This window comes from Phalacrocorax aristotelis, chromosome 15 (assembly GCF_949628215.1).
Source record: "Phalacrocorax aristotelis chromosome 15, bGulAri2.1, whole genome shotgun sequence".
Classification (NCBI taxonomy): domain Eukaryota; kingdom Metazoa; phylum Chordata; class Aves; order Suliformes; family Phalacrocoracidae; genus Phalacrocorax; species Phalacrocorax aristotelis.
This window is the reverse complement of record NC_134290.1, coordinates 2261111-2285727: the sequence shown is the minus strand read 5'-3', so window position 1 is coordinate 2285727 and position 24617 is coordinate 2261111. Positions and strand designations below refer to the sequence as shown.

The 24617-nt window shown below is 41.3% G+C and overlaps 1 protein-coding gene across 1 annotated transcript in view; it reads left to right on the top strand.

Moving 5' to 3' along the window:
* Window positions 1-1156: 1156 nt before the first annotated feature.
* CCDC60 (coiled-coil domain containing 60) overlaps window positions 1157-24617 on the top strand; it is a 74115-nt gene continuing 50654 nt past the window's right edge. Inside the window, exon 1 of the mRNA XM_075110261.1 lies at window positions 1157-1564. Coding sequence (XP_074966362.1) covers window positions 1157-1564 — 408 coding nt within the window. The remainder of the gene's footprint in view (window positions 1565-24617) is intronic.

Below are 24617 nucleotides of genomic sequence, written 5' to 3'. Positions count from 1 at the left end.
GGATTCTATTTAATTAATTGAAATACTGATGAATATTACCTTTACTTTTATAGTGCTTTAACCATTGAGCCCTCCAACAATGTTGTTCAGTGATAAAGTTCTGTTTACCTAAAGGCAAAACACATTACTTATGGCCCTGTCCTCCCTCAGCCACAATTCCTGGTGTCCCTAAGCTCCAGGGGCCATCTTAGCTTGTCCCTCAGCTGAAAGAAAGGTGAAAAATCCATCTCCATGTTTGGAGAAACCCTAAACTAGTTGCTGCCTCCTGGTGACCCCCAGTGTGGGTTCTGCAAGAGGAACCCCTTTGCGGCTCTCCTCTGCTGGCCCCTCGGGGCTGAAGCAATGCTTGTGCAGCACAGCCACACATCGCGGCCTCATCCCTGAGGGTGAGCAGGCCGCCATGCGGGGCACGGGGCGCCCCACGCAGGGCCCCCGAGTGCACGTCCTGCTCCTCAGCCACCCAAGGGGCTCACTGCTCGCCCCCTGCAAGGGCTCAGTGCTCAGGCCCTTGTGCACGGCCCCACGGGCACGGCTCTAGCCCGCTTCCTTGCGGGTGGGGCCCTGGGTGCAGCCGCTTGGGCGCGTGCACGGCCCGACCCGTGCACCTGCACGGCGCCGCGCGGGGTTTCCCGGGCAACCGAGTGACGCGGGCTGCGGGCCGTTAACCGTCGCGCGGCGCGGCAGAGGGCTGTCCTCTGAGGCTGCTGAGGAGAGGGGTCCGTCCTCGCCCCCCGCCGCCCCGCGGGGAAGGGGGGGGGGGGGGGGGGGAGTTCAGGCTGCCTCCCCGGAGTTTGGGAGGAGGGAGGCCCTTGGCGTGAGGGCAGCGGGTCGGGGGAGGTTGTGCTGTTGTTAAAAATAGGTGTAACGGAAGTTTTAGGTGTAACGAAACATACAGAGGGAGGTGCTCTGGCTCTAGGTGTTCCCTAGGAGACTGGTTAGGTTTTAGGTGTTCTGGCCCCTCAGGATTTATTTCTATTTGAGGGGCTGCTGAGGGGAGTGAGACCATGTTAGCAGCAGATTCTTCTGCTGGGCTGCCCTTTTGAAAATTAAAGACTTGCTTTGGAGTTTGAGCAGCAGGTGTGTGTTTTTATAACTGGGAAACTAGAGTTTTTGATAATTTAGGGGCTAAAACCACCAAAGTTCCCATTCTGGAACAATGCCAGTACCAGATGCACCTACAAACTGCAGAATTGAGGCACCTGTGGTAGCAAATGCAGGTAGGCACAGCAGGCTCAAGGCACTTGTGGTACCAGATCCACCTAAGAACAGCAGAATCAAGGTGCTGGCAGCCCCTAAAATGTTGAATCCTCGAGACTTTGTGTGCATTCAGCCTTTGCCTGGCTTTGCTCAGAAGGAAGGAAAAGTCTTGGCCAGAAGCAGAACAATTTACAAAAGCAGTGAACCTCCAAGAGAGCAAGTGTTCTGGGAAAACTACCATAGGAGGCAAAAGCAGTTCACTCAGGGACTCTTCACCCCCACTGGGAAGCCTTACCAGGAGCTTGGAGAGATTCTCTACACAGACCCGAAGAAACTCACCCTCTACTCTTTGGGGCAGCTTACACAGGTAGGCCGGACTTCCTTGGTTCTGTTCAAACAGAAAAGCAGGAAGGCTTTTCTGCTAAGTAAACTGCAAGCCCCTATTTCCAGGGAAAGGAATAATTATTTCTGTTTAAAGAAATGCTGGACACAATATTTTCATGACTTCCTGTGAACACTCGCAATCTGACATACTATTGGGTGCTGGTACGGAACATTTGTGAATAAAATGGGACTGCTTTGATGTGATTTGGGAACTGGCTTTTGAAACTGGTCTTCAAAATTCTTAATGAGAGCACTTAAAATGAAGCAGAGACAATAGCAGGCTAATGAAGGAAAAGGAAAACATGACATAATGAGACTGTACTTATGGGAAAACACTCAGGGAAAGGTAACAAGTCTTGAAGGAGAGGAATCACTGAGTGCATGAGGGTAAAGGATGGGTTAAAAAGCAGGAATGATAAATGGCGGCAGTTGAGGGGTGGGTAAAAAGCTCAAAAGTTGAGCATAAGAATGGTATAAAAAGGAAAGTGTTCATAATACAACTTACATAAGTAGGGATGGCTTTGGAAGTAGTGGATTAATTATATTGTATTTTACTTTGCACCTGTAGTTAGATTTCAGGAGGGCATAAGGAGATTAGCCAGGAGTGTCTGTGATAGTTTGATTGTGTGGTTATCCTGGTCTCCTTAGTTCTGCGTACCCACTAACTTCGTGGCTCTTGAACTGTCTCAAGTTACTTTTTCAGTGAAGCTTGAATAGTTAAACCACAGGGACAAGAACTATGTCACTGACTGGTGCTTGAGATGAGCTTGCAGGATTCTGCCATTTGTTTTCTTTTCCTCAGTGCTGTTGGCTCATGCAAGGACATCCGAAGCTCTCTGAGTTTTCTATGCTGTTTTGTGCGGAGAGCAATTTTGCATGTGGAAATGGAGTGAAGTCTCTCCAGCCTGCAACCTGTAACATCAGCTTCTGTGACTCAGAGCCTACACTTTGCTGTGTGCTTTCTAATGGTGTGCCCAAGGGACAGTCCCTGACAGCTGCAGCAGAAGCAGCAAGGTTATTATTCAGGGTAGGCAGAAAAGATTCTGTCCACCCACTACTTAATTTGCTGCTCTGATTGTGTGTGTTGCATTCAGAGCTTAAAGTTTTGGATCAAGTGTTTTAAGCTCTAAATAGACAATTCACTTCATTTTTAACATACCACTTAAAGCAGCATCTTGCCGGCTGTCTTCATTCGGAGGCTTGTATCTGTATATAGTCAACATCCAATAAGTGTTGCCAGCGTTCTTGTTTAAACCCTTGACTTCTAAAACATCTTTCCTTCTGATAGAAGTTACTTAAAATTTTTTCATCTGCAGATATAATTATTAAAATTCTGATAATCCTGAAAATGTTCGTTAATTTGTGGTGGTGGTTGTTGTTTTGGTACTGAAATATGTCAGCATTTGATCCTTAAGGGTGCTCTGAAACCCGGTTGGAACTCGGCTACTTGACGCAATTAAAAGTATACAACTTATACAGAAAATAAATTACATGTGGGTCACTAAATGTGTTATGCTCTAGATTTGTGAAGCATTGGAAGGGACATAGTCAAACCTGCTGTTCCTTCTTGTGGAGAGCATGGCTAAAAGCACTACATAGTTTTGAAAATCTCAGACTAACCATTTTTCCTAAAAGGTAATTGTTACTAAATTGAAAATACTAAAAAAAAAAAAAATAATATTCCTGGCAATGAATCTGACCTGGCCTTTGCTTCATTCTGTCCCTGCAAACTGGGGAAGGCCCACGGATTTCATGCTGCTCACAAGCCAACTCTCACTATTTAAGCTGCCAGCATGCTCTGCAGAAATCTAGTCATGCATTTTTCAGAGATACTAGAATTAGCATTTCTGTAGCCTAATTCTAAAAATACATTGTATTCCCTGTATTTTTGCTTTATATGGGTTCTTTACCCCATTCCCACCCACACCTAGCAGTCCCCATAATATTTTGAATAACTGAGAAGACTGTAGATACTGGATATGTCTAATTATAGGTGTCTGAGAGCATAACATTCCTGGTAGTAAAAATCATGATCTCTGATTAATGCATTTGCAGTCACCTCTGCCTTCTGAGTTAGTGTATTCTTCAGCCACAAGTACAGCTGATAATTTGCAATGGTGAATGACAGTAAAGCTTGTGAACAAGATGATGATAAAATCCCTATGAATTCAACAGGACTTGAGTATGCTAGTATCTGCTGGCAAATGCTACTTTCTAAACTGATACTATTAAAGAAAAATAGATTTTAAGAGCTAAAAACATTTGAGTAAGTATGCTGGGATAGTTATACAAAATGATACGGGCGTAGGATATTATATGTAATAATTGCACTTTTAGCGTGCTTTTTTATATACTTGCCGGCAACAAGTGTGTTCAGAAAATCGTTATGTTCATGGGTGCTTTTGGTATCTTTAGGTAAATTTGGTATCTGAAAAATTAGAGCTGATATTTGATTGTTCTAGCTGTTGCATTGAAAACTGCTGTTCTGCAGTCACATGGAGAATGTGCTATATCTTAGAGTGAAAACACTAAGTAAAGCTGGGTCAATGCAGTGGAAGAATTGCATTCTACTACAACCCACTGAAGCAAAATAAACCCCTTGCAAACCACTAGCAATACTGGCGAGGGATGCGGGAAGCTCAGGAAGCGTAGCATTTCTGTTTAGAAAGAAAATCAAACAACAAATTCCCCACAAAAAGAAAACCAAACCAAAACCGACAACAAGGAGGATTCTTCTACCCATGCTGTACAGTGTTATCCAAATGTGATAGTGATCAGCTTTTGCAATGATGTGGATCTTGTGGCCCTTACGACTTTAGATTGCCGATTATCCCAACTTTTACCCCCAGCAATGTCGGAGTGTTTTCAGATGTGCTTTATTATGTGGTGCCTTTCTACATGTGCTGTCTGCTCCCTGCCGCTGTCTTTACTAGAAGAATCCTGAGAAGTTGAACGGGTCATGTATTTTAACCAGAGCTGTTACATGAAGCATCTTTCCAATGGATTTCAGGTTCTTGCCTTTTCAAAACTTGTGGGAGTGGGGGAAGAGACTCCCTGTGGGGCTGCCTGGTTCTGCCTTCTGTTAATATCAGTCCATACCCATAGCACGAGATAAAGCCCTTCCAGCTTCTGTTACAAATAACTGGAAGTTACTTCGTTCAGTTTGAGTTTTTTTCCCCTCTCAAAGGTTGGGTGCATATTGCAGACAGCACTGATTCATTGAAAGTCAAAGAATGTAGCTATCCAGACAGTATTTTTTATTTCCTAAGTGTTCAGAGCAGTGTGTTAAAGGTCTCTTTCTTATTCCTTAATGTAATGGTGCATGGTGATGTTAGTCACCTTTTATCATGTTTATATAGCTTCTTTCCCTTAATTGCTATGACAAATTCATTTGCAAAACCCCTGAGGTGGCTTGTTGACTTTTTACATGAAAGAAAGGTGGCCTTTCTGACCAAGCCCTAAAAACAATCTAAGTCTACAAAATCTTTAGTATTATTAGTGTCAAAGCCTGCTCTATACTTGTCATAAAATTCTGTCCTGTAATTGTGCACTTTGGGTAAATAGGTCACTAGATAAGATTGACAATAGCATCAGCAATGAAAGGGTTTAAGCTGGAAACTGGAGAAGAAAACGGAGCAATTTCTTTCAAGAGAAATTACACTGATGTTATTTGTTATTGCTGCAGTTAAAGATCTGTCACTGTTTCCAATCTAAAACCTTGCTTTCCAGAAGACTGAAAACACATATTTCAAGGCAGAACTTGTAATGCAAAGAACCTTTTTCCTGCCAGCTTTCTGATGTGAAGGCCGGTCATAATCCCTTATTGCTCTGGGAAGAGCAGGAGAACATGAGTGGTGGGTTGTCTGCCTAGTATCTCCAAAATGGAGAAACTGGTCAGGCCAGACTACACTGGTGTGGTGACACTCCTAGTGCTTTTGGAATTGAGTAGCCAGTATATGGCCATTGATCAACCTCAGTCTCATACCTGCATCTAAGAAGGGCTATGCCTGAGTCATTTTAAAAAAAAACAAGCAACTTTATTATAGATTTAGAAGAAGCCTCAGAAATACCTTGAAACTTCCTGTTTGAAGAATGTGAAATTGCAACAAAATGCTAGTGAGAAAGAGGATAGCACAGTGTTTCTTTCCATTAACTATTCAACTGGCTTTGAAAGTGAAAAGCTACAAAATACTAATAGTTTCCAGAGTATTTTTTTTCCATATTAGTTGTATAGGGTAGAATGTAAGGGTAAATTATCAGTGGGATGGCTGTTATTCAGAAGTGCCAAAGCATTGATGGAGATGTTCAGATTCAAGTATCTCTTAGGGTATTTTGGTTGATTGTTGGCTGGTGAAATTGGCCCTTCTAGATCTTTCCACTGCTTGCTAGAGATGGTCTCAAAGTCTCTGTTGGTAAACATCTTAGTATCTCTTAATTTAAAAAAGCATATTGGCAGCATGGAGGTGAGGATTTTGAGATGTGCTTTGTTTGCAAGGGTTAATTAATGTTAGATTTAAGGTTGTGTTTCTTCCTTCTCGTACTATTTTGCCCAGCTCACCTTTTTGTGACAGTCTGTCAGCTTGGGAATTAAAGGGCTGGTGTTTTGGACAGAATAAAGGGAACAAGCCGGAAACAGGGAGGGTACAGAAGAGATTGTAGCAGCGGGAGTCATGCTTTCAGCTTCTCTGGTGATCCAAATTTATCTTGTTTGTCCTTGTGCATTTCTGATGAAAAATTGGGAATGAAGATGGGAAACACAAAATTATGCACAGGTTCTTTTTACTGTTTTTGAAGCTATGATGGCAGTGCATGCCCTCTGTGTGAAAATCGGTATGAAAACTAAAAGCATCTACAAAATCAGGTTTGTCTTTACCCTTCCTGAGAACGTCTTTACCTTCTTTGTCTTTATCCTATCTGAGAAGGACCTGGGAGTGCTGGCAGCCAGCAATGTGCCCTTGTGGCCAAGAAGGCCAGCGGTATCCTGGGGTGCATTAAAAGGAGTGTGGCCAGCTGGCTGAGGGAGGTTATCTTCCCCCTCTACTCTGCCCTAGTGAGGCCACATCTGGAGTCCTGCATCCAGTTCTGGGCTCCCTAGTTCAGGAAAGACAGGGAACTACTGGAGAGAGTCCAGCAGAGAGCTGTGAAGGTGATAAGAGACTGGAGCATCTCCTTTATGAGGAAAGGCTGAGAGAGCTGGGTTTGCTCAGCCTGGGTGAGAGAAGACTGAGGGGGGATCTTACCAATACTTATAAATATCTGAAAGATGGCTGTCAGGAGGATGGGACCAGACTCTTTTCAGTGGTGCCCAATGACAGGACAAGGGGCAACAGTTTGCACCTGGCTGTAAGCCCACATGCTAGAAATGCTCCAGGACAGAAGAGAAAGAAATAGGTTGTGCAAGTCAGTAGCTAGAAAACTGCCCTTTATCAGTTGGCTACAGTTCATAACCTTATTGTTGCCAAAACGTATTAATGAGGTTAAGTACAGAGTATGTAAAACAAAAAAAGCAGGTGCAAGCACAGTGACACTGTGATTACAATTTCAGAGTTTATAGTGTCACATTGTAAGAAAGATTCTACTGCTTGTATGGCAATGAAAAGGTGCAGTGTGTGGGGAGTGGAATTAGCTGTGAGCGTTATACCAATGACTTTTCCTACAGGGTCCATAATCTCTGTTAATAAACTGGGTGTGCAAGCTCTCGGCGTGGTAATCATCAGGAAGAACAGAATTCATGCACGTTATCCATCTGAGGTGATGTCTTTGCTTCGCTTCTCATGATGAAAGCAGATGTACACTTCCAGCTCTCACCAGGGTCACTGCTTGCAACAAGCAAGTGAAACCCTGGTTGTACATATTTTATGGATATTGTTGGTTTCCAGTAAATAGAATGGGTTGCTTGAGTATTTTTTAAACTGTCTTCTGTAGCCTTTAACTATGTTAGCAAGCATAACACTACACTGCTTTTCCTTTTTAAAAATAGTAACATGTATTTCTTGTTGCAAAAGACAAACTCAAAGGCTATTTGGAAATGAACGGCCTAGTGGCATCTCCCTCTCTCATATGACTTTCTTCTCACCCATCCAAGGAGGCTTTGACCCACCAGACACTTGCAATGTAATGATAATGTACCATTATATTGCTGCTTTTATGTACATGTTATTAAATGTTAGTAAGCCTGAATGCATAAGGTTCGAGGGTGTATTAGAAAGTGGTGAATAAGCAGACTGGATAATTTGGCTATGGAATAACAGAAAAGGGTATAGCTTTAGGCGACTGAACTAGTGTTCTGGAGCAGTTTGGTTATGTGAGGGTGATACTAAAAGGAGGAGTGGAATGAAAGATAAGCAGAAGATGTGAAGTGAGGTGATAGATAATGGTGTCATCATAGACAGAACCAGAACAGAGCAAATGATATAAGGAGGAAAGTTCAATTTGTCTAAAATTTTATAAAATTTGGATATGTTCTTGAATTGCAATAGCAGATAGTTTTCTGCCTCCTTCAACAAATGTTACATCAGATTAGGCTCTTAGACTGTACAGTGGCTACTGTTAGTTTTATTAATTAAGCTCATTCCCCTTTGTTAGCCTGAACCATAAACATATTTCTTTTAACTTGGGCTTAATTTTTAAGAGCCCTTACTAAAAAGTTGAAAAATGTCAGTTACACCATTTTTTAGGAACTAAAATTTATTTTTACATGTCCATGGGGAAATATTACATCATATTGCAGTAATTCTAGCTAGAGGATAACAACATAGCTAACCAAGTATTTGAGATTTTTAGCAGGCAGAGTGAAGCTGTTGTTGATGCAGGATTTCTGAATCTCATTTTTTTTAATTCTTATCTGTGACTTACTCTGCTACTGCAGTCACGTGTCTGTTAAATTCTTGGCTATTTTAGAAGAGCAGCAGTCCTGCAGTACTGAAATAGTTGGTTTTATTACTATTAACCATAACATTTAAGCACTTGTGTACTGGGAGTTTTGTTGAAATGTTTTTTGTCATGGCCTTGTGAGACTGACAATCATTACCTTTCCTGTACCTTTGGAGGAAGTGACTTAGGGAAGTGTATTAACTTAGCTAATTGCCTGTGGAAAATAGTGAAGAATCTTTGTTCCTGAGCTCTTGGGTTTTCCTGCAGGTGTTCTTGCTTTGCCTTTTAGAGTGTGAAACAAAAATGGTGATATAAGTGAGCCTAGACATAGGACATAAGCTTACAGAAATATATTTTTAAGATCGGGCTTTTTTTGTTTGGTTAAGAGTGATAGTTTTAATTAACAACATGAACATTAAATGTTAGGTGCTAATCCTGACCTGAGCCAAACTACGTGAAAATGTTATGGTCTATAAAAATAAAGGCTTTATGATCACTAAATCAGTTTGACATATCTCTGGAACAGCAGCTAGCCGGTAAGGTCCACACAATCTCCATGCTATTAAGTTCAAAACAGTCTAATCAATTTCAAAAGTTCAATTTCTGTTCCTAAAGGCTGCTTCCATAATGAATTAAGGGAAGCATATCAAATGTAATAATGCATTGTTATTAAGGTTTTAGTAAACTTGCCAAATGTCAGGCTGCTGGTACAGTCATGGTGCATTACTCTTCTGTGATTACAGCTTGAGCTGTCATTACAGTGAATTGCATTGTTCACCTAGGTTTGGGAATTGATCTGCAATATCATGCCTGGGGCAGGAGAGAAGTGTGTTACAAAGGTTACGCTTTACAGTGAATATTCAAAACATTAGAGTTTTAACAGGCTTAACGTCTGTTACTCTTAAATAGTGCATACAAATAATCTGTATGTTACATAATGAATGGAATGGACTATTCCTTATATTTGAAGAACCTGGTGCAATGTGGCAGTTAAAAATAACTTTTGCTATCTGGTAACAGTTTGTCAAATGATTACTTTTGGGAGAGAATGGGAAAAAACCTTTTGAGATTTGACTAGAAGTGCTGTGTAAGAAGCAGATGTTTGTTACGGTTGACGGGTATGATCTGTTTAGACTTGCACTGGACAGTAAGATTAATGCTCTTTGTAATTCATGGATTGGTTTCTGGTTCCTGTTCCGTTGTGTCACTCTGATAGCACAAAGGAACATCAGTGCTGATCTTACCAGGCACTGGAGGATTTCTCTAATGTAATGTTCAGTGGAGTTGTGTCAGGAATTAATAAATGTGTACCAGAAATGTAAGAAAATGTTTCAGGTGGGAAAGCCAAGCTCTTTTGCATATGTGGATCCTAGGAACTCTGTATGTGATCGATAGAGGAAGTGGTAGGTATTTAATTAGGGACGGGGGAGCATGACAATGTGGAGATCTTTATATTTTCCTTTATATGAGGAAAAAAATCACAGCTGATGTAGAAATGCAGGACTAGATCTGTAGCTAGGTTGGGTTGTACTCATTTCTAGGATGGATAATATATTTATAAATCAGTTTTACCCCAAATGATGCCAAAAGCACTTAGCAGGCTGAATGCAGAGGTCATATCAGCCATCCCTGGTTAACTGTGGTCAACAGAGCAGAGCAATGCTACCTGAAAGTTCAGGATAGAAAGTGGTGAAGAATAATATATCCAGCTGAAACAGGTGAGCTTAAGTGAGCAGACAGCAGTTTAAGCAATTTGAAGCTTAGCCAGGACACCTTGCTAATTCCTCCCCAAACATTGCGTGGCAGCGGCAGAATCATCCTTTGCATACAGAAAATGACAGTTTCAGGGTAAGTTGATATGAATGCAAGAACTTTGAAACCTGTTCTTAAATTGGAATATTTCCCTGTGCAGGCACAGTGAATGAAGGCATTCAGCAGTGAGGGGGAAAAGTGTAATAATTAAAGCTTGAGTTTGGCTTGCAGAGGAAAAACAACCTGTGTAAAATCAGATTGGTGGTGTTTCGCTTTCCTTGAGACTGTAGAATGATGTATCTTACATTGCAAGCAGTGCAAGGCACCACTTTCCATGGCTAGTGTAGATTATTATTCATGAAATGCCTATAGAAAGTGTTGAATGCACAACAGCAATGGCGGGGAGGACTGTAAGCAGGGAGGGGAGGACATAATGGAATATCACTACATACCACGTAGTATAATGTGACCTTTCCGTTAAATTTAACATTATGCTATTTGCACAGAAAGAGAGCTAAGATAGGGAATATTTTTAGGGGACAATAGTCAAGTTAATTAGGCAACTATATAACTGTCACTCTTTACATTAAGAGCTCAAAAGCAGAGTATGGGGAAGGCAGTAGTAGCTATAATGCTAATTTGAGTTCTGTTCATTTTGAAAAAGGAGTTACTTCGCGTTATTTGTGAAAACTAGGCTGTGGCATTGCCTGGGGCATTGTAGCCTTGAACCTGTTCTTCTGGTGCATTAAGAAGGAGGTTTTAACTTAATTCATTGATGACATACTGCTAAAACATTTGTGCATCCCCTCTGCTCATCTAACGAGTACAAAAGACAGGTTCCTTATTGGTGTGGAATACTCGGATATTTCATATGCATTTCTATCAACCTCAGTGGAGTAATCATGGAGTAAGGCACGGTTCTTCAAGTGAAGCACTGCTAGATTTTGGTCTGCAAGCATTTAATATCATTCACACCTACACAATTTCATGTAACGGTCAAAGATGTTTCATAAAGCTGTTGTGACGTATTAAATTTGTAATCGCTTATGTGTGTACTGCATCCATTACAAATCTTCCCTTTTTAAGAATGACTTTGACTTTTTAGTAAATTTCTTTAGTCATAAAGGGCAAATTCTAGCTGTGTTATATCAGGCTCCAGATAACAATCCATATGTTTGAAACAGAGACTGCAAAGCTGTTAGGGTTATTTGTAATATTTTCTCTGCTACAATTAAAGTTGCAGTAAATTACAGAGCCTGCTGAAGCCTCTGGCCAGTCCTAGTCTCTGTGAGTGAGCTCTTCTGTGTCTTTGGCCTTGAGCTAATGCCTGTGGCACTTCTGGGAGGGTGAAATCATATCACTTCTCATCTGTTAGAGCAGTCCTTGGACTGCAGTACTTCAGTACAAAATGTATTTACTTCAATAGTTTTGGCCTCAGTGCTTCATTTCTCTCCTGCAAGTGGAACCAATGGTTCCCAGTGATCAGATAGCCTCATTTGTCTTCCATACTGAGGATCCTCAACTGCCCAGGATTACTAGCTGTCATCATTTGGTCCCACTATGTGTCAGTGTTTCCCCCTCAGTGCTTCAAGAACCCTGTGTGTTATTGAACTCTGCTCTGTCTCAGTTGATTCCTCCCTCTCCCCTCAAAGTCATTCTGTAACTGCTGGTACCCCTTGAATCTGTTAGCTCCCAGTTCAGATAGTCTAAAGACTTAGAGCTTTATTAGATAGCAAATGATCGTCGTAGCTAATTTTTTGTCCTACTGTTTGGGGAGCATTTCTTTTAAGAACAAATGAAGTTACCTCATAACTGTGGCCTAAAAATAAGGCATAAACATGTCTCTTTTTCCATTGGAGAGTTAAAGGCAGAAAGTCAAACCTGTCATGTCTGGCGATTTTAGAATAAGACTCACACATATGGTTCATGCCTTGAATTCCCTCATGACTAGACTCACACCCTGTGTATTTGTGGTACTGTCTGATCCCATCTTCTGGGCGCTACTGGTCGTCTTGGTCTGTGGTCTGCCAACTGGCCATGTGGACTATGTTGGAGCGGCTGTGACACAGTACTGCAGGTAGTATATATCATCCCATGGAGCCTATGTGTGAAACATTCCCCACCCAAAAAAAAAAAAAAAATCACATGAGAGCCCAGCAGTGATGTTCCCCCCCATCACGTGTTGGAGTGCAGGGGAATGGGAAATAGGAAAGGTCGGGAATTCTGGTCATTGATAACTCATAGGACTAGTACTTTTTTGCCGGTGTAAAGATACCGGCAGGTCCTTTGGCTGGCTGGTGAAGAATGGTGTGACTGCCACGTGTTCACAATGGTCAAGTGTCACAACCTTAAGCCACAACATAGTGGCAGTTTGCTACTGCCAAAGATTTTTGCCTGTAACGGACTAAACTAGATGGATTGTGATCCATCTGCAGTGTAACGACACCGTAACAGTAGGACTGAATTTGAAGAGAGTTTATATTCCCTTCCTAAATGCTCTCTAAAGCTGGTATTTACTGTTCTATTTAGTGTTGATCAGTTATGCCAGAGCTAGAAGTATCTATGACTTTTATACATTGCATTTATGATGTTGACAAGATAATTGAAAATCTATAACCATTGTCTTGTAATCAAAAACCTAACACACTCTAGTCCAATTCCATTGTAATTGTTTTAAAAACTTGGAAACTGATGATTCCCCTCTAGCTCTGAATCTGTTTTCCAACGTAAGCGGATTGTTCAAATAAAGGATCTGTTCAGTTGTACAAAGAAAGCCTTTTTTCTAAGGAAGCTTCTCTAATATGTAGGATCAACACAGTATTAGCTTAGAGCATATGGTTAAAATATTCTGTCCTTTATGCTGCTTTACCTTACTGATGCTTTGTCTTAGGGTTATGTATTTATGCATTCAAGAAACTAAAAGCCTTTGTACTAGAACAGAAACACATTTAACTTTTCTGTTAAAACCTGCAGCAGGTGATAGGTTATCTGCAGATGTATACCATGCAGCTTCAATTTTTTTTTTATTAGGTTACCCTGAAATGTTCAAAATTAATTCCTGGAGTCGGTGTCAGCTAAACTGACGGTGGATCAAAACTGTGAGACAAATTGCTCATTACAGTTCAGGGAGCTGAATCCTCTGTGCAGACAGCTATACCGTTGCTGGAGGGTTCTTGGGCACTTCACCCGCAAGCTCTGCGTTGACAGATGCTGCCATTGTTGGTGAAGCTCATAGGTGGATTTCTGTAAAATAAGCTCATTTTAACCTCCCATCGAAACCATTGCTATGGTTTGGAATTGTTATTTGTTTGGCTGGGTTTGTTTCTTGTCACCCTGTTTAGAGCCTGCGTCACTATGCAACAGCCTGAACTATAAACAATGATGTTAATCCATGAAAAATGAGAAATTAAACCTTGGCAGGATCCTGGTGATCCCTATCTAGATTCATCAGATGAAAGCTTTGGATTTTCTAGCTTTTAGTAAAAGCTTAACAGCACGGAATCCATTTGACTTTTGCTGTCTGACAGTCGGAAATCACTTGCTGACTGAGCTTACTTCATCTTTTAGTGAAAGCAGATAAAAACAGATTGGGCGGGGGTGGGGGGGTGGGGAAACCCCAAACAACAAACCTTTTCCAGACAGTCACTTTGCCATTTCCATTAGCTCATCAGAAATGTTTGAATCCTTCCCTTTTAAGAAAGCTGCTTTCGATACAATATTGTGTATGTAATTTTTTTCTCTTCAGATATTTCACTTTCGGCTGTTTTCCTAAATTAATGTTGGCTTATATTATCTATGTGAGATCTGAACTGGTGTGTGACAATAACTGGTAAGTCAGAGCAAGTTAGCTATGTAATATAGAGGCTCTGGAGTAAGGCTTTCCAGCACCTATTCGTTGTAATAGCAAACTGTATGAATGTCAGTCTTTGTGCTGTTTAGCTCTGAGGTCAGCTGGAAGACACTATTGCTTGAAAACAGTGATTTAATGGCGGTATGACATACAGCCTTAAAACTAATGGAATACAAAACAGGAAATCAAAACATAGACAATGCTTAAGGAGAATGGGCCACAGATGTAATGCAGTCTGTGTGTGCAGCTGGCACAGCTATCGCAAAATGCTTCTGAAAATAGCTGTCCTTTGGAAAGTCAAGTTTTCATGGTTTAGCTGTGGCTCATTCCCTCCTTTGTGTCAGATGTTAGCAGTTTGGACTGAACTTCTTTTACAAGAAGTGTAGAGTAATTCCTAAATCTTAAAATGTTTTAAGGCACAGGTAAAATGGTATAGGGCTTTATTTGCAGATAACCTAGTCAAATCTATGCCAGAATGTTAGCTAACTTAAACTAATGATCCAGCCTACACTAAGTACAATGCGGGGCATCTGTGCATGCATGCTTAAGTTTTTGTATGAATTACAAATAGATAATAAAAAAGGGCATTTTTAGTTCAGTATGTTATATCTGAAACCCATGCAGGCTGTTTGCGAGGGCCTTGCTATAGATAGGAAAGGTGTTTTGGACTTTGTATCAGGTTTAAAGGATACTTCGTAATCCTTCATAAAACACAGCCCCTGGGATCCTTTTCTTGATGTGTTCATCTGTCTCATGTTTATCTTGGATGAGGCTGGTGCCAGCCAGTCTGTGGATGCACATTCATTCTGCTGTTGCAGTGTGGACCATATTCATCCCTGTCAAAATATGGATTCAGTTAGGATCTTCATTCCAGCAGAGAATTTCACCCTTTAACAAAAATATGCTTGGGCGAAATTCAATGGTGGTTCAGAATTTGGTTACAATTTTGTTTGTAAGCTGTGTGTTTTCAGTTTACCTGGGGAGAATGTGCATTTATATAGCAACCATTGTATACCCTTTGTTTATTCTATTTAAAGTGTTACTGGAGAAATATTTTAAGAAATATTTAAGCATTTTAGTAATCTTATTCTTCAACTTGCATCCAAATATGCATGTTTGTTTTAGGGAAGCAACAGGAGTAGCTGCCTGGAAAAATAACAGTGGAACTGTCAGTCCCATACTGTGATGTACATGTGGTGAAAAGATGACTTTTTTAGGGCTGGCAGATGCACTCTGTTCATTTTACAGGTCATTAAATTTCTCATTATACAAACTCAATCATCTAAGTTTTTAAAATATGATTTAGAATATCCAAAAGATTAGACAGTGTGCAAGATAAATGTAGAAGTTTAAATTTTGAAAGACAAAACATAATTTGAAAAAATGATAGATAAATTTCATTATGATCTTACTATATTATTCTCATTGTCTAGCTACTCTGTATGGAAGTTTACATTCTGACCTTAGGTATCTCACTGCATGTAGAGTAACACAAAATAAAATATTTGTATTTGCCAATCTGCTTAGAGGTTCTGATTACTCTGCATTCAGAGGAGAGAATTAGTAGTAATTTGTGTATTAGGATTTTATCTTTCTTGATGTGGCTAGAAAGCTGCATCCCTTTAAAAAAAGCTTTAAAATGCTGTGATGATGGAAGAGAATTACAGTTACTAAACTTCTCTAACATTTCTTTGCAGGATTTTGTTTTTCCTAGTCACTGAGCCTTAGGAAAGTCTAGTCTAGTGAGTCACTCTGTCTTGTGGGGGGGAAGAGAACAACAAAAAAACACCACAAACCAAAAAAAAACCCCCACAAAACTTCCTTGCCCCTCTCTGCAATGGATGTAATGTTTGCCAGAAGTTCAAGATCTGCAGATATCAAAAGTGACGACTTTTTTTCCAAAGTGGTAGCTGATAACTATTTGGCCTGAGTAATAACTCACTTAACAGACTGCTTTCCAAGTAAGAAATTTAACACAGCTCTCCTCCACACAAGTTTTCTTAGGAAAGCCATAGATGGGAGGAAGTGGTGTTTAATCAGCTGAGCTTTTCTGTTCATGTTGGCTTTCCATTATCATCTTCTGCAGAAACGTGAGTCACTGTGATCCCAGAATAACAACATCTGGAGTGCCACTAGTGAGCTGGGAAGATACAAGTGAAACAGTAGCTCTAACAAGCTCAGGCTCAATCTTTCCCTATGCATTTGACATTTTCTCCCCCTGCCACAGTATTCCTGACCAGACTTTCCAACACCTTCAGGCTGTTGTTACATGAGGTTTAGATATTGCTCAGCAAAAACAGAGCTATGAAACAGAATACATTAGTTTAAGCATTTTTCCTAAGACTAAGACACTGCTGTTTCACTAGAATGTGTCATAGTCCCACAGCTAATTCTAGATCACCCATATGGATTATCCAGAAATTAGACTCTTGACATATCCCTAAGACTTCTCAGACCTTTATTTAAAGTAGTCTTTCACACTGATTAAGACTATGCTAGACTTTCTAACTTCTTACCAACTGGGTATGTGGGCCAAATAAATTGTCTAGTGCAACAGGGCTTTGGTAGGCATGCGTGTTTATGCGAGTGAATGCTTCTTAGCTTAGTTCTGAGTAAATCAAACAGTCTATAATTGGAGAGGTCCAAGATGGATCTCTTTTGTGCAGTCCCGAATAGGACACCCTCAGTCTTCAGCATAGGAAGAACATCCATTACAGAGAGACCTTTTAAAGTTTTACTGTGAAAGTAGTTTGGGTATGTCCATTCCTTCTACTATGCCAAAGCTAAAGTAAAGCCTAGGATAGAGATGAAGATTATTGGCTTATTTTTGTGTCCTGTAAGGATAAAAATACAAGCAAAAATCACCATGGCTATTCCAGTTATTCACAGCTTTTCTCTAGAGCAGAATCATGGTAAAACACATTATAGGATACCCCTTGCAAGCAAACAGGGTCACGCCATCTGAAATGACAAATTATAGTGGTTTAGACCTCTGGTTATTGCAGTTCTAGCTCTTCAGTCGCCTACACACCATCATCTAAACTTTTCTACTGTCATCTGAGAGTAACCAATTTTAATCATGGAAATTATGACTACGTTTTGTACCACTTTTACTTTGGTACTTTACAGTCAAACAAGCATTTATTTTGCTACAAAGTTTGAAGTTTTGCAGGTGCTGTCTGGGAGCAACCAGTGTCATAGAGCTCTGGAAGCTAAGACATTTAATCAAATGAACATGATTTTCCATGGCATTGCTGTTCTCAGCCTCCATTGGTCCTGCCCAGCCTCTTTAAGAACTGTTTCTGAAAAATCACCTTGTCCTTATATGTAGGGCATGAACCACTTCTGGGTCTGGCTGGCCAGAGATGGGAGCTCAGTCCGCTGTGAGGCTTCTAGCAAATCATTGTTCACATCAGAAGGCTTTCAGACTTGGTCTGGCCTTGTCTGTGTGGGATAAAAATAAGTATACCTCATCAGGTTGAGATGTTCTAGAAATAAGTGCGGGGTAGACACAAAGGTAGCTCATATAGGAACTTAACATCCAATAATTTGACCCTAAGTACCAGGAAAATTCTCTAAGCCCTTTCTGCCTTTTTTTTTTTTAAATCAAATACAGGTGGATACAATGAATTCTGATAAACCTTGCTAACATAAGCTATCAAGTGTTCTGAAGCATGATTAAAGCAAAATCACCCACATAAAGCTGAAAATTTTGGATGCAACTTTCTTGCATGAAAGAGTTTTTCTGAAAAGTTATGAAAGTAATTGTCTTGGAGCTTGAGATAGAAGTTATTGGACTGATCCACTGTGTGTTTTGTCTACAAGGCAAAGCTGGGCTTGCTTATGCATCCCCAATTCCTTCCAGAGGTGAATTTAACCATAATTAGTTGTTCCTTCTACCAATAGTTTTCCTATCATTATGCCAACTAAAAAGACTTTTCTTTCCAAGTTCTGAGATCTAGTTTTTTTGAAATAATGTCCTTCAGAAAGAAGAGCCAACTTTTTCTTTCTTGTGAGTCTGGCATACTTGGCCAGCTGTTGTTTGAGAAAATTGTGCCAGGAAGCCTGTCATTATATTTTTTATTGTGTTTTTCTTTGTTGTTGAGGTTTAAAATGAATTTAGATCTTATGAAAAATGCTTGCTTAACCGTCTTTGCAGAATAGGATTTTCTGTTTAATGACAAAACTAGTAGAAGTGGTGGGTGTTTGCTCTCAGGACCTCTCAGAGAACATATTTTGGTGGGAAAGGATGCAGTGATGATAATGGTTTTGGCCCCAAATCCATTTATTTGCTATATGGGTTATAGCAAATTACAAGAAAAAAGGCTCCAAAGCCAGTTTCTTTTACCTCGGGCCATATAGTGTATCTCACTGCATTGTCTGCATTATGCTGTTACTTGAATCTTTTTCCATTGTAGGTCTGACAGTGACAGAAGTAGCTCATCTTTCTGAGTTTGGTTTTTTTTCTGGGCCAGTGATGATTTTTAGTAGAAGTCAGATCTGTTCTATTGAAAAAGTAAATAACTTCTTAGGCATATCTGCACTTCAGTTACACCTAATCAAAAGCTACGAGACATGTATTCCTGTGGGGAAAACTTGTGTTGTAATATTGAATTTTCAATAATACTGAAATTCTAGCTAACGTGACTGTGGTTTTAGAGAAAAAAGGCACTTCGTTTGCTGGATTGGTCCTTTGTCGCCATCCTGTCTTTTCTGTCTACTGTGTAGAGGTTACACATAATCAGTGTTGGTGGGTTGGAGTTATACCCCTGTGTGAAGGACTTGGGCTGTGCATGAGTTTAAGGTACAAGCTAGGCAGAAGAGGAAGAAGGAATTAGTTATTGCTAGGGAAAGAGTGTATCTCAAAAAGACAGTTTAGTATTTAAAAACCAGTGAGATATTGCCATCTTCCTAAATCGCCTCATTTCTTTACCTTTTTTGACTATTTGTTTTTAAGGCCTCTATTTTTGCTAATTCAAATTGTACTTCTGTGAAACTTTTATTTAAGCTATTCAGACAGCACAGGGTAGTGTGAAGATTATTACACAATAGTGTACTTTGTCTCAGGCTCCTGAGCCAGTTTAGCGTTTTGCAGTCCTTTGCCATTGCCAGCTGAAGTAACTCCTGACTATGAGGTCCTGTGAGAAAGAAACAGAACATACTAGAAAAATCAGTGCTTAGCTTCAGGCTACCTTGGTGCTGTGAAATTTAATTTTCTACTAGGCAATAGAATCTAATCTCACACTAAGATAAACTTGGCTCTGCTGTGGAGCAGGGCAAAGCAGATGATCACGGTCAGGGACCTTGTGGGGAGTTTGCGAACTGGTCAGTTATGCAGTCGTCTTGGCATATTTGCCGTGAGTCTAGATGCAGAATTCTGGAGGTGAAAAATGTCTGCTCTGCTTCCCTACAAGAACAAAATCCAAGCAAAGGTCACATCAGAGTAAAATTTCTTTTCCTCAGCCCATAAAATAAACAGATTGTCCTGCTCACATATAAATGCCAAGGCTTTTAAAGGACCCATTTGAATATCTGAATATCTTAAGGTCCATGAGGAGTTGCAGTAAGACAGAAGGAGGTAGAGGGCAAGATGTCAACAGCACATTGAAAATCCACTTTAACTTCAGTGCTCAGCAGCCACATGAAGAACAGCTGTGGAATGTTAAACTAAAACATGATTGAAAAGAAACGAGGAGGTTCAGAAATTTGCCTCCTTTGGTGTTCTTCAGTGACAGTGACAAATCCTCTAAGATTCAGATTGACTGTGGGAGGCGATCTGGGGCTTGCAGACTAAGATGCAAGCTTTTGGCTTCAGAGACCTACCTTCAATACCCTGCCCTTCCTGTATATGTTGTGTGTGACCAGGGACAAGCCACTTACCTTGTTCTACCTTCATATATACAAGGAGGATAAGACCACACTCCTGCTTGACAAGAATGTTGCGAGGACTAATGTCTTAAAGGGTGTAAACTGCTCAACTGCTATAGTAATGGGGACCATGTAAGTATTATATGTAGGCTTTGGAGTCTTCATGGCTACTGGAAACCATTGTAGCCCCTGTAGTCCCTTCATCTCTGCCTAGCCAGAAGACTAGGGCCCATCCATTGCACTCAGAGCCAGCTGTGCTTAGCTACACATCTGTGACCTCCAGGTGTGAGTATTACTACTCATATCTGGGAATGAAGCCAAAGAAGAGGTAAAATCTGGCTCCATTAACACACTGACAAGAATAACTGCTGTGTCTTAACAAAATTAAATAGTAAATAATTCCTACACTGATGTTTAGTAAACAAAAGCCAGCATGGGAGAAACCATGGAAGTACAGAGGGAAACAGGAGGTCTTGGGTTTTTTGGCTGGTGTTTTTTTTTTTTTTCTGATACTTGAGTAATGACAGGACAATTTTTGAAAATCAAATGCAGTAAAGAGTTAAAAATCTTCACAGCTATGAACAGGGAGCAGTAGCCAAAACTGACCATTAACTTCTGTGTGCACTGCTTGTTTATTGAGCTAATATCACTCACTCTCCTTTCTTTATTTTTTTCTCCTGTGAGAGAGAAGTGCTTTGATTGTTTTTAACATGGCTATGTTTTAGTTTTGTGGTAATTTTCAACTTGGTGTTCTTTGTCCTCTACCAGGTGGCAGCCATCATGCTTTTATTCCATGGTGTTTATGGATTTGGTCAAAAGTAATTAAAGAGATAATTTGTTCTCAATTACATTTCCTTGAATTTCCTGAGGCTGGTAACTCTGCTCTCCAGCTGTGTCTTCCCCAACTCCTTCTCAAATTAACTTTGTTCTCACTATGAAATAAAACAGAATAGCATGTTCTTGTTTTGTTTGTTCCTTTTGGATTGAATAGAGACTCTGTGCTGTAGCAGATATTGATCTCATAATTTTATTAGGTACTCCTGCCTTGGTTCATGAACTTTCATGGTTTTAGCATAGCATTCCAATAAGAAATCCTGTGTTAGACTAGCAGAAGAAAGAAGCTGATTTTCTGAGAGATTACTGTAGATATTTCTGCTTTGAGTGTCCTTTGTGCCTAAAGGGTTCTTTTCAGCACTTTTGTAATCCATTTTAAACTCTACTAAATGCAAGGAGGAAGTGAGCACTGTTGTGGTGCAAAAGGGTTTTCTTTTTTCAGTTTAACACAGGTTACATTGATTTTCAGTAGAATGGATTTTTGTCAATCCGAAATGTCTTTGGGACATTTGGTCTTCTGGAATAAGGTTTGAGGACAACATTGGTAATTCTGACTTTACTAAGGGAAAATATCTAGAAAACATTAGCTAAGGCTGAGTAATATTTTCATTGCCAGTACACAACCAAATGTGAGAATAAAAGGCTTTGGGTGCTGCATATACCTAAATTACTGGCATGTTGCCCAGAGACTGTGTGAATGATAGTAACAGAAGACAGACATCTAAGCAGCTTGAAGAGACATGTCATACAGCAGTGATAGGGGTTTTTTTGCTTGATTGTTTGCATTGACTTCCAAGGACACAATTCAAAATTTTCAAATCTCACATTTTTCAAATGATCTTAATGAAAAGAGTTTATGGAACTATAAAGATGGTGGCTTAAGTAAGGTAGTTGCTTAAGGGGTTAAAAGTAACTGTAGGGTAAATGCACTGACAACAATGGTATTACAACTGAAATTAATTAGATCCAATTATTTTACAAAACTTACCAAACTTATGATGATTAGGTAAATATTCTTTGGAGACAAGAAAATGAAAAAAAGGATTTTCCCAAGAAACATGGTAAACAGAGGGAAATCGATGGAATAAACAATACCAAGATATTTGAGCTGGTGTTGTCATGAAAACAGCAGTCCTTGTGTATGTATGCTTTCCATCACTATAATATCTGAATACTTATAAATATTAATGAAAGAGAAGTGTTATTTTTCCCCTTTCAGATGCAGGGAGTTGGGGCACAATGAGCTGTGGAGTTTGTACTAAAATTGATTGTAGTAAAAAAAAAAAAAGGTTTCTGCTGGCTGGGATAAGGTGTTAAATGTTTTATTTAGGATGTCAGGGGAAATTTCTGACAGAGGTGCAAGTGAATCTGCTTATTCCAAATCTCATTCTCATACTTTCAGTAGCGGACAACGCTTCTCACTTTTCAGCTGCCTCATTCCATTTTCCTGATATGTCTATATTGACGGTAATGTGTTCACTGGAGCGCAGAAGGAGATCTATCAGGACTGGAACTCCCTCGCTCATTAAAACTACCCATGGCAAAACAGTGGGATGAGTGCCCCTTTCCATCAGTGTCAGGACCCTGGTCAGAAGACCAGGGACTAAGGAATGGCAGCTGCTCTTATCAAGTTCTCCCCTTGCCCACAGAGATTCTCAATTGCAAAGTGCTTTGCATTATTGATATGGTACAGCACAACCTTAACAAATTGGGTATTGTCGTGGTTTAGCGGCAGCTCAGCCCCACACAGTCGCTCGCTCACTCCCCCACCGGTAGATGGGGGAGAGAATCAGAAGGGTAACGCTCGTGGGTTGGGATAAGAACAGTTTAATAATGAAAATTAAAAGAAACAACAGTAGAAATGCAATGTGAAGGAGAACAACGAGAGGCGCAAAGCCCCGGGGGAGGGGGGAAGGGAGGGGAGGGGAGAGGGGGAACGAACCGCCGGAACAAACCGCACGCGCCGCAGCCGCTCGCCGCCCGCCGACCCGACGCCGCGCCGCCCGCGCGCTGCCACTGCCCCCCTCTCAATATACTGGTCATGGTGTCACATGGTATGGAATGAACCTGCCATTGGCCAGTCGGGGTCAGCCGCCCCCACCATGGCCCTGCCCCTCCCAGCCCCCCCTGCCACGCCACGCGGCAGAGCGCGGGAAGCTGGAAAGGTAGCTGACCCCCACAGTGAGGAGAATTAACCCCTTCTCAGCCAAAACCAGCACATTCTCCACCCCTTATTCCATACCACTTACACCATGCCCAGGTCCCATATGATGCAATACAACCGTACCAACCACCACCCCTCCCCTTCCCGTCCTTTAACATAATACACAGACATCATTCCCTTAGTTCATGGATCTTCCCTGTAAAATGTCCATTAAAATGTCCATTGAGTTCACGCAGTCCATGACTCTGGGCTCCATCTGTTGTATCAGTCTTTCCGGGTGGGAGAGATGGTGTGTGGCGTTGGGTTGCTGCATACCGAGTCAGTCATCGTTCCATCACTGCTGCACGGCTTGTTTCATAGTTGATCTTCCATGGGTTGGGAGGCTCGTACTCTGATATCATTGATACAACACAGAGGTGACACACAATATTATATAGCAGTTCACATTGTGCCATTCAGTTCATTGACTGTTTTCACCCAAAATCAAATCCCCTTGAGGCACACATCGGATTTCTCCATCCTCCCGCATCACCCACCAAGTGCACCCAGGTCCTCGAGCAAAAACAATCCCACGAATGGGTTTGCCTTTGCCAGAGGCAGGAAGAACCCAGACTGTTTTGCCCAGCATACTTTTTGTGTGCACTACAGGGACTCTATCCCCTTCCACAGTATGTAGGATTTCTGACTGGGCAGGGCCAGCTCGGTTGGCAGATCCCCTCGTGTTGACTAACCACGTGGCTTTTGCTAAATGTGTATCCCAGTGCTTGAATGTCCCACCCCCCATTGCTCTCAGTGTGGTTTTTAACAGTCCATTGTACCTTTCAATTTTCCCAGAGGCTGGTGCGTGATAGGGGATGTGATACACCCACTCAATGCCGTGCTCTTTGGCCCAGGTGTCTATGAGGCTATTTCGGAAATGAGTCCCATTGTCTGACTCAATCCTCTCTGGGGTGCCATGTCGCCACAGGACTTGTTTCTCAAGACCCAGGATAGTGTTCCGGGCAGTGGCGTGGGGGACAGGATATGTTTCCAGCCAGCCAGTCGTTGTTTCTACCATTGTAAGCACATGGCGCTTGCCTTGGCGGGTCTGTGGGAGTGTGATATAGTCAATTTGCCAGGCCTCCCCATATTGATATTTCAGCCATCGTCCCCCATACCACAGAGGCTTTACCCGCTTCGCTTGCTTGATTGCAGCGCATGTGTCACATTCGTGGATAACCTGTGCAATAATACCCATGGTCAAGTCCACCCCTCGATCACGAGCCCACCTGTATGTTGCATCTCTCCCTTGATGGCCTGAGGTGTCATGGGCCCACCGAGCTAGAAATAGTTCACCCTTATGCTGCCAGTCCAGATCCACCTCAGCCACTTCAATCTTGGCAGCCCGATCTACCTGCTGGTTGTTTCGATGTTCTTCAGTGGCCCGACTCTTGGGGACGTGAGCATCCACATGCCGTACCTTTACAACCAGTTTCTCTACCCGGGCAGCAATATCTTGCCACAATGTGGCAGCCCAGATGGGTTTGCCTCTGCGCTGCCAGTTGCTTTGCTTCCATTGCTGCAGCCAGCCCCACAGGGCATTTGCCACCATCCAGGAGTCAGTATAGAGATAGAGCACTGGCCACTTTTCCCGTTCAGCGATGTCTAAGGCCAGCTGGATGGCCTTTACCTCTGCAAACTGGCTCGATTCACCTT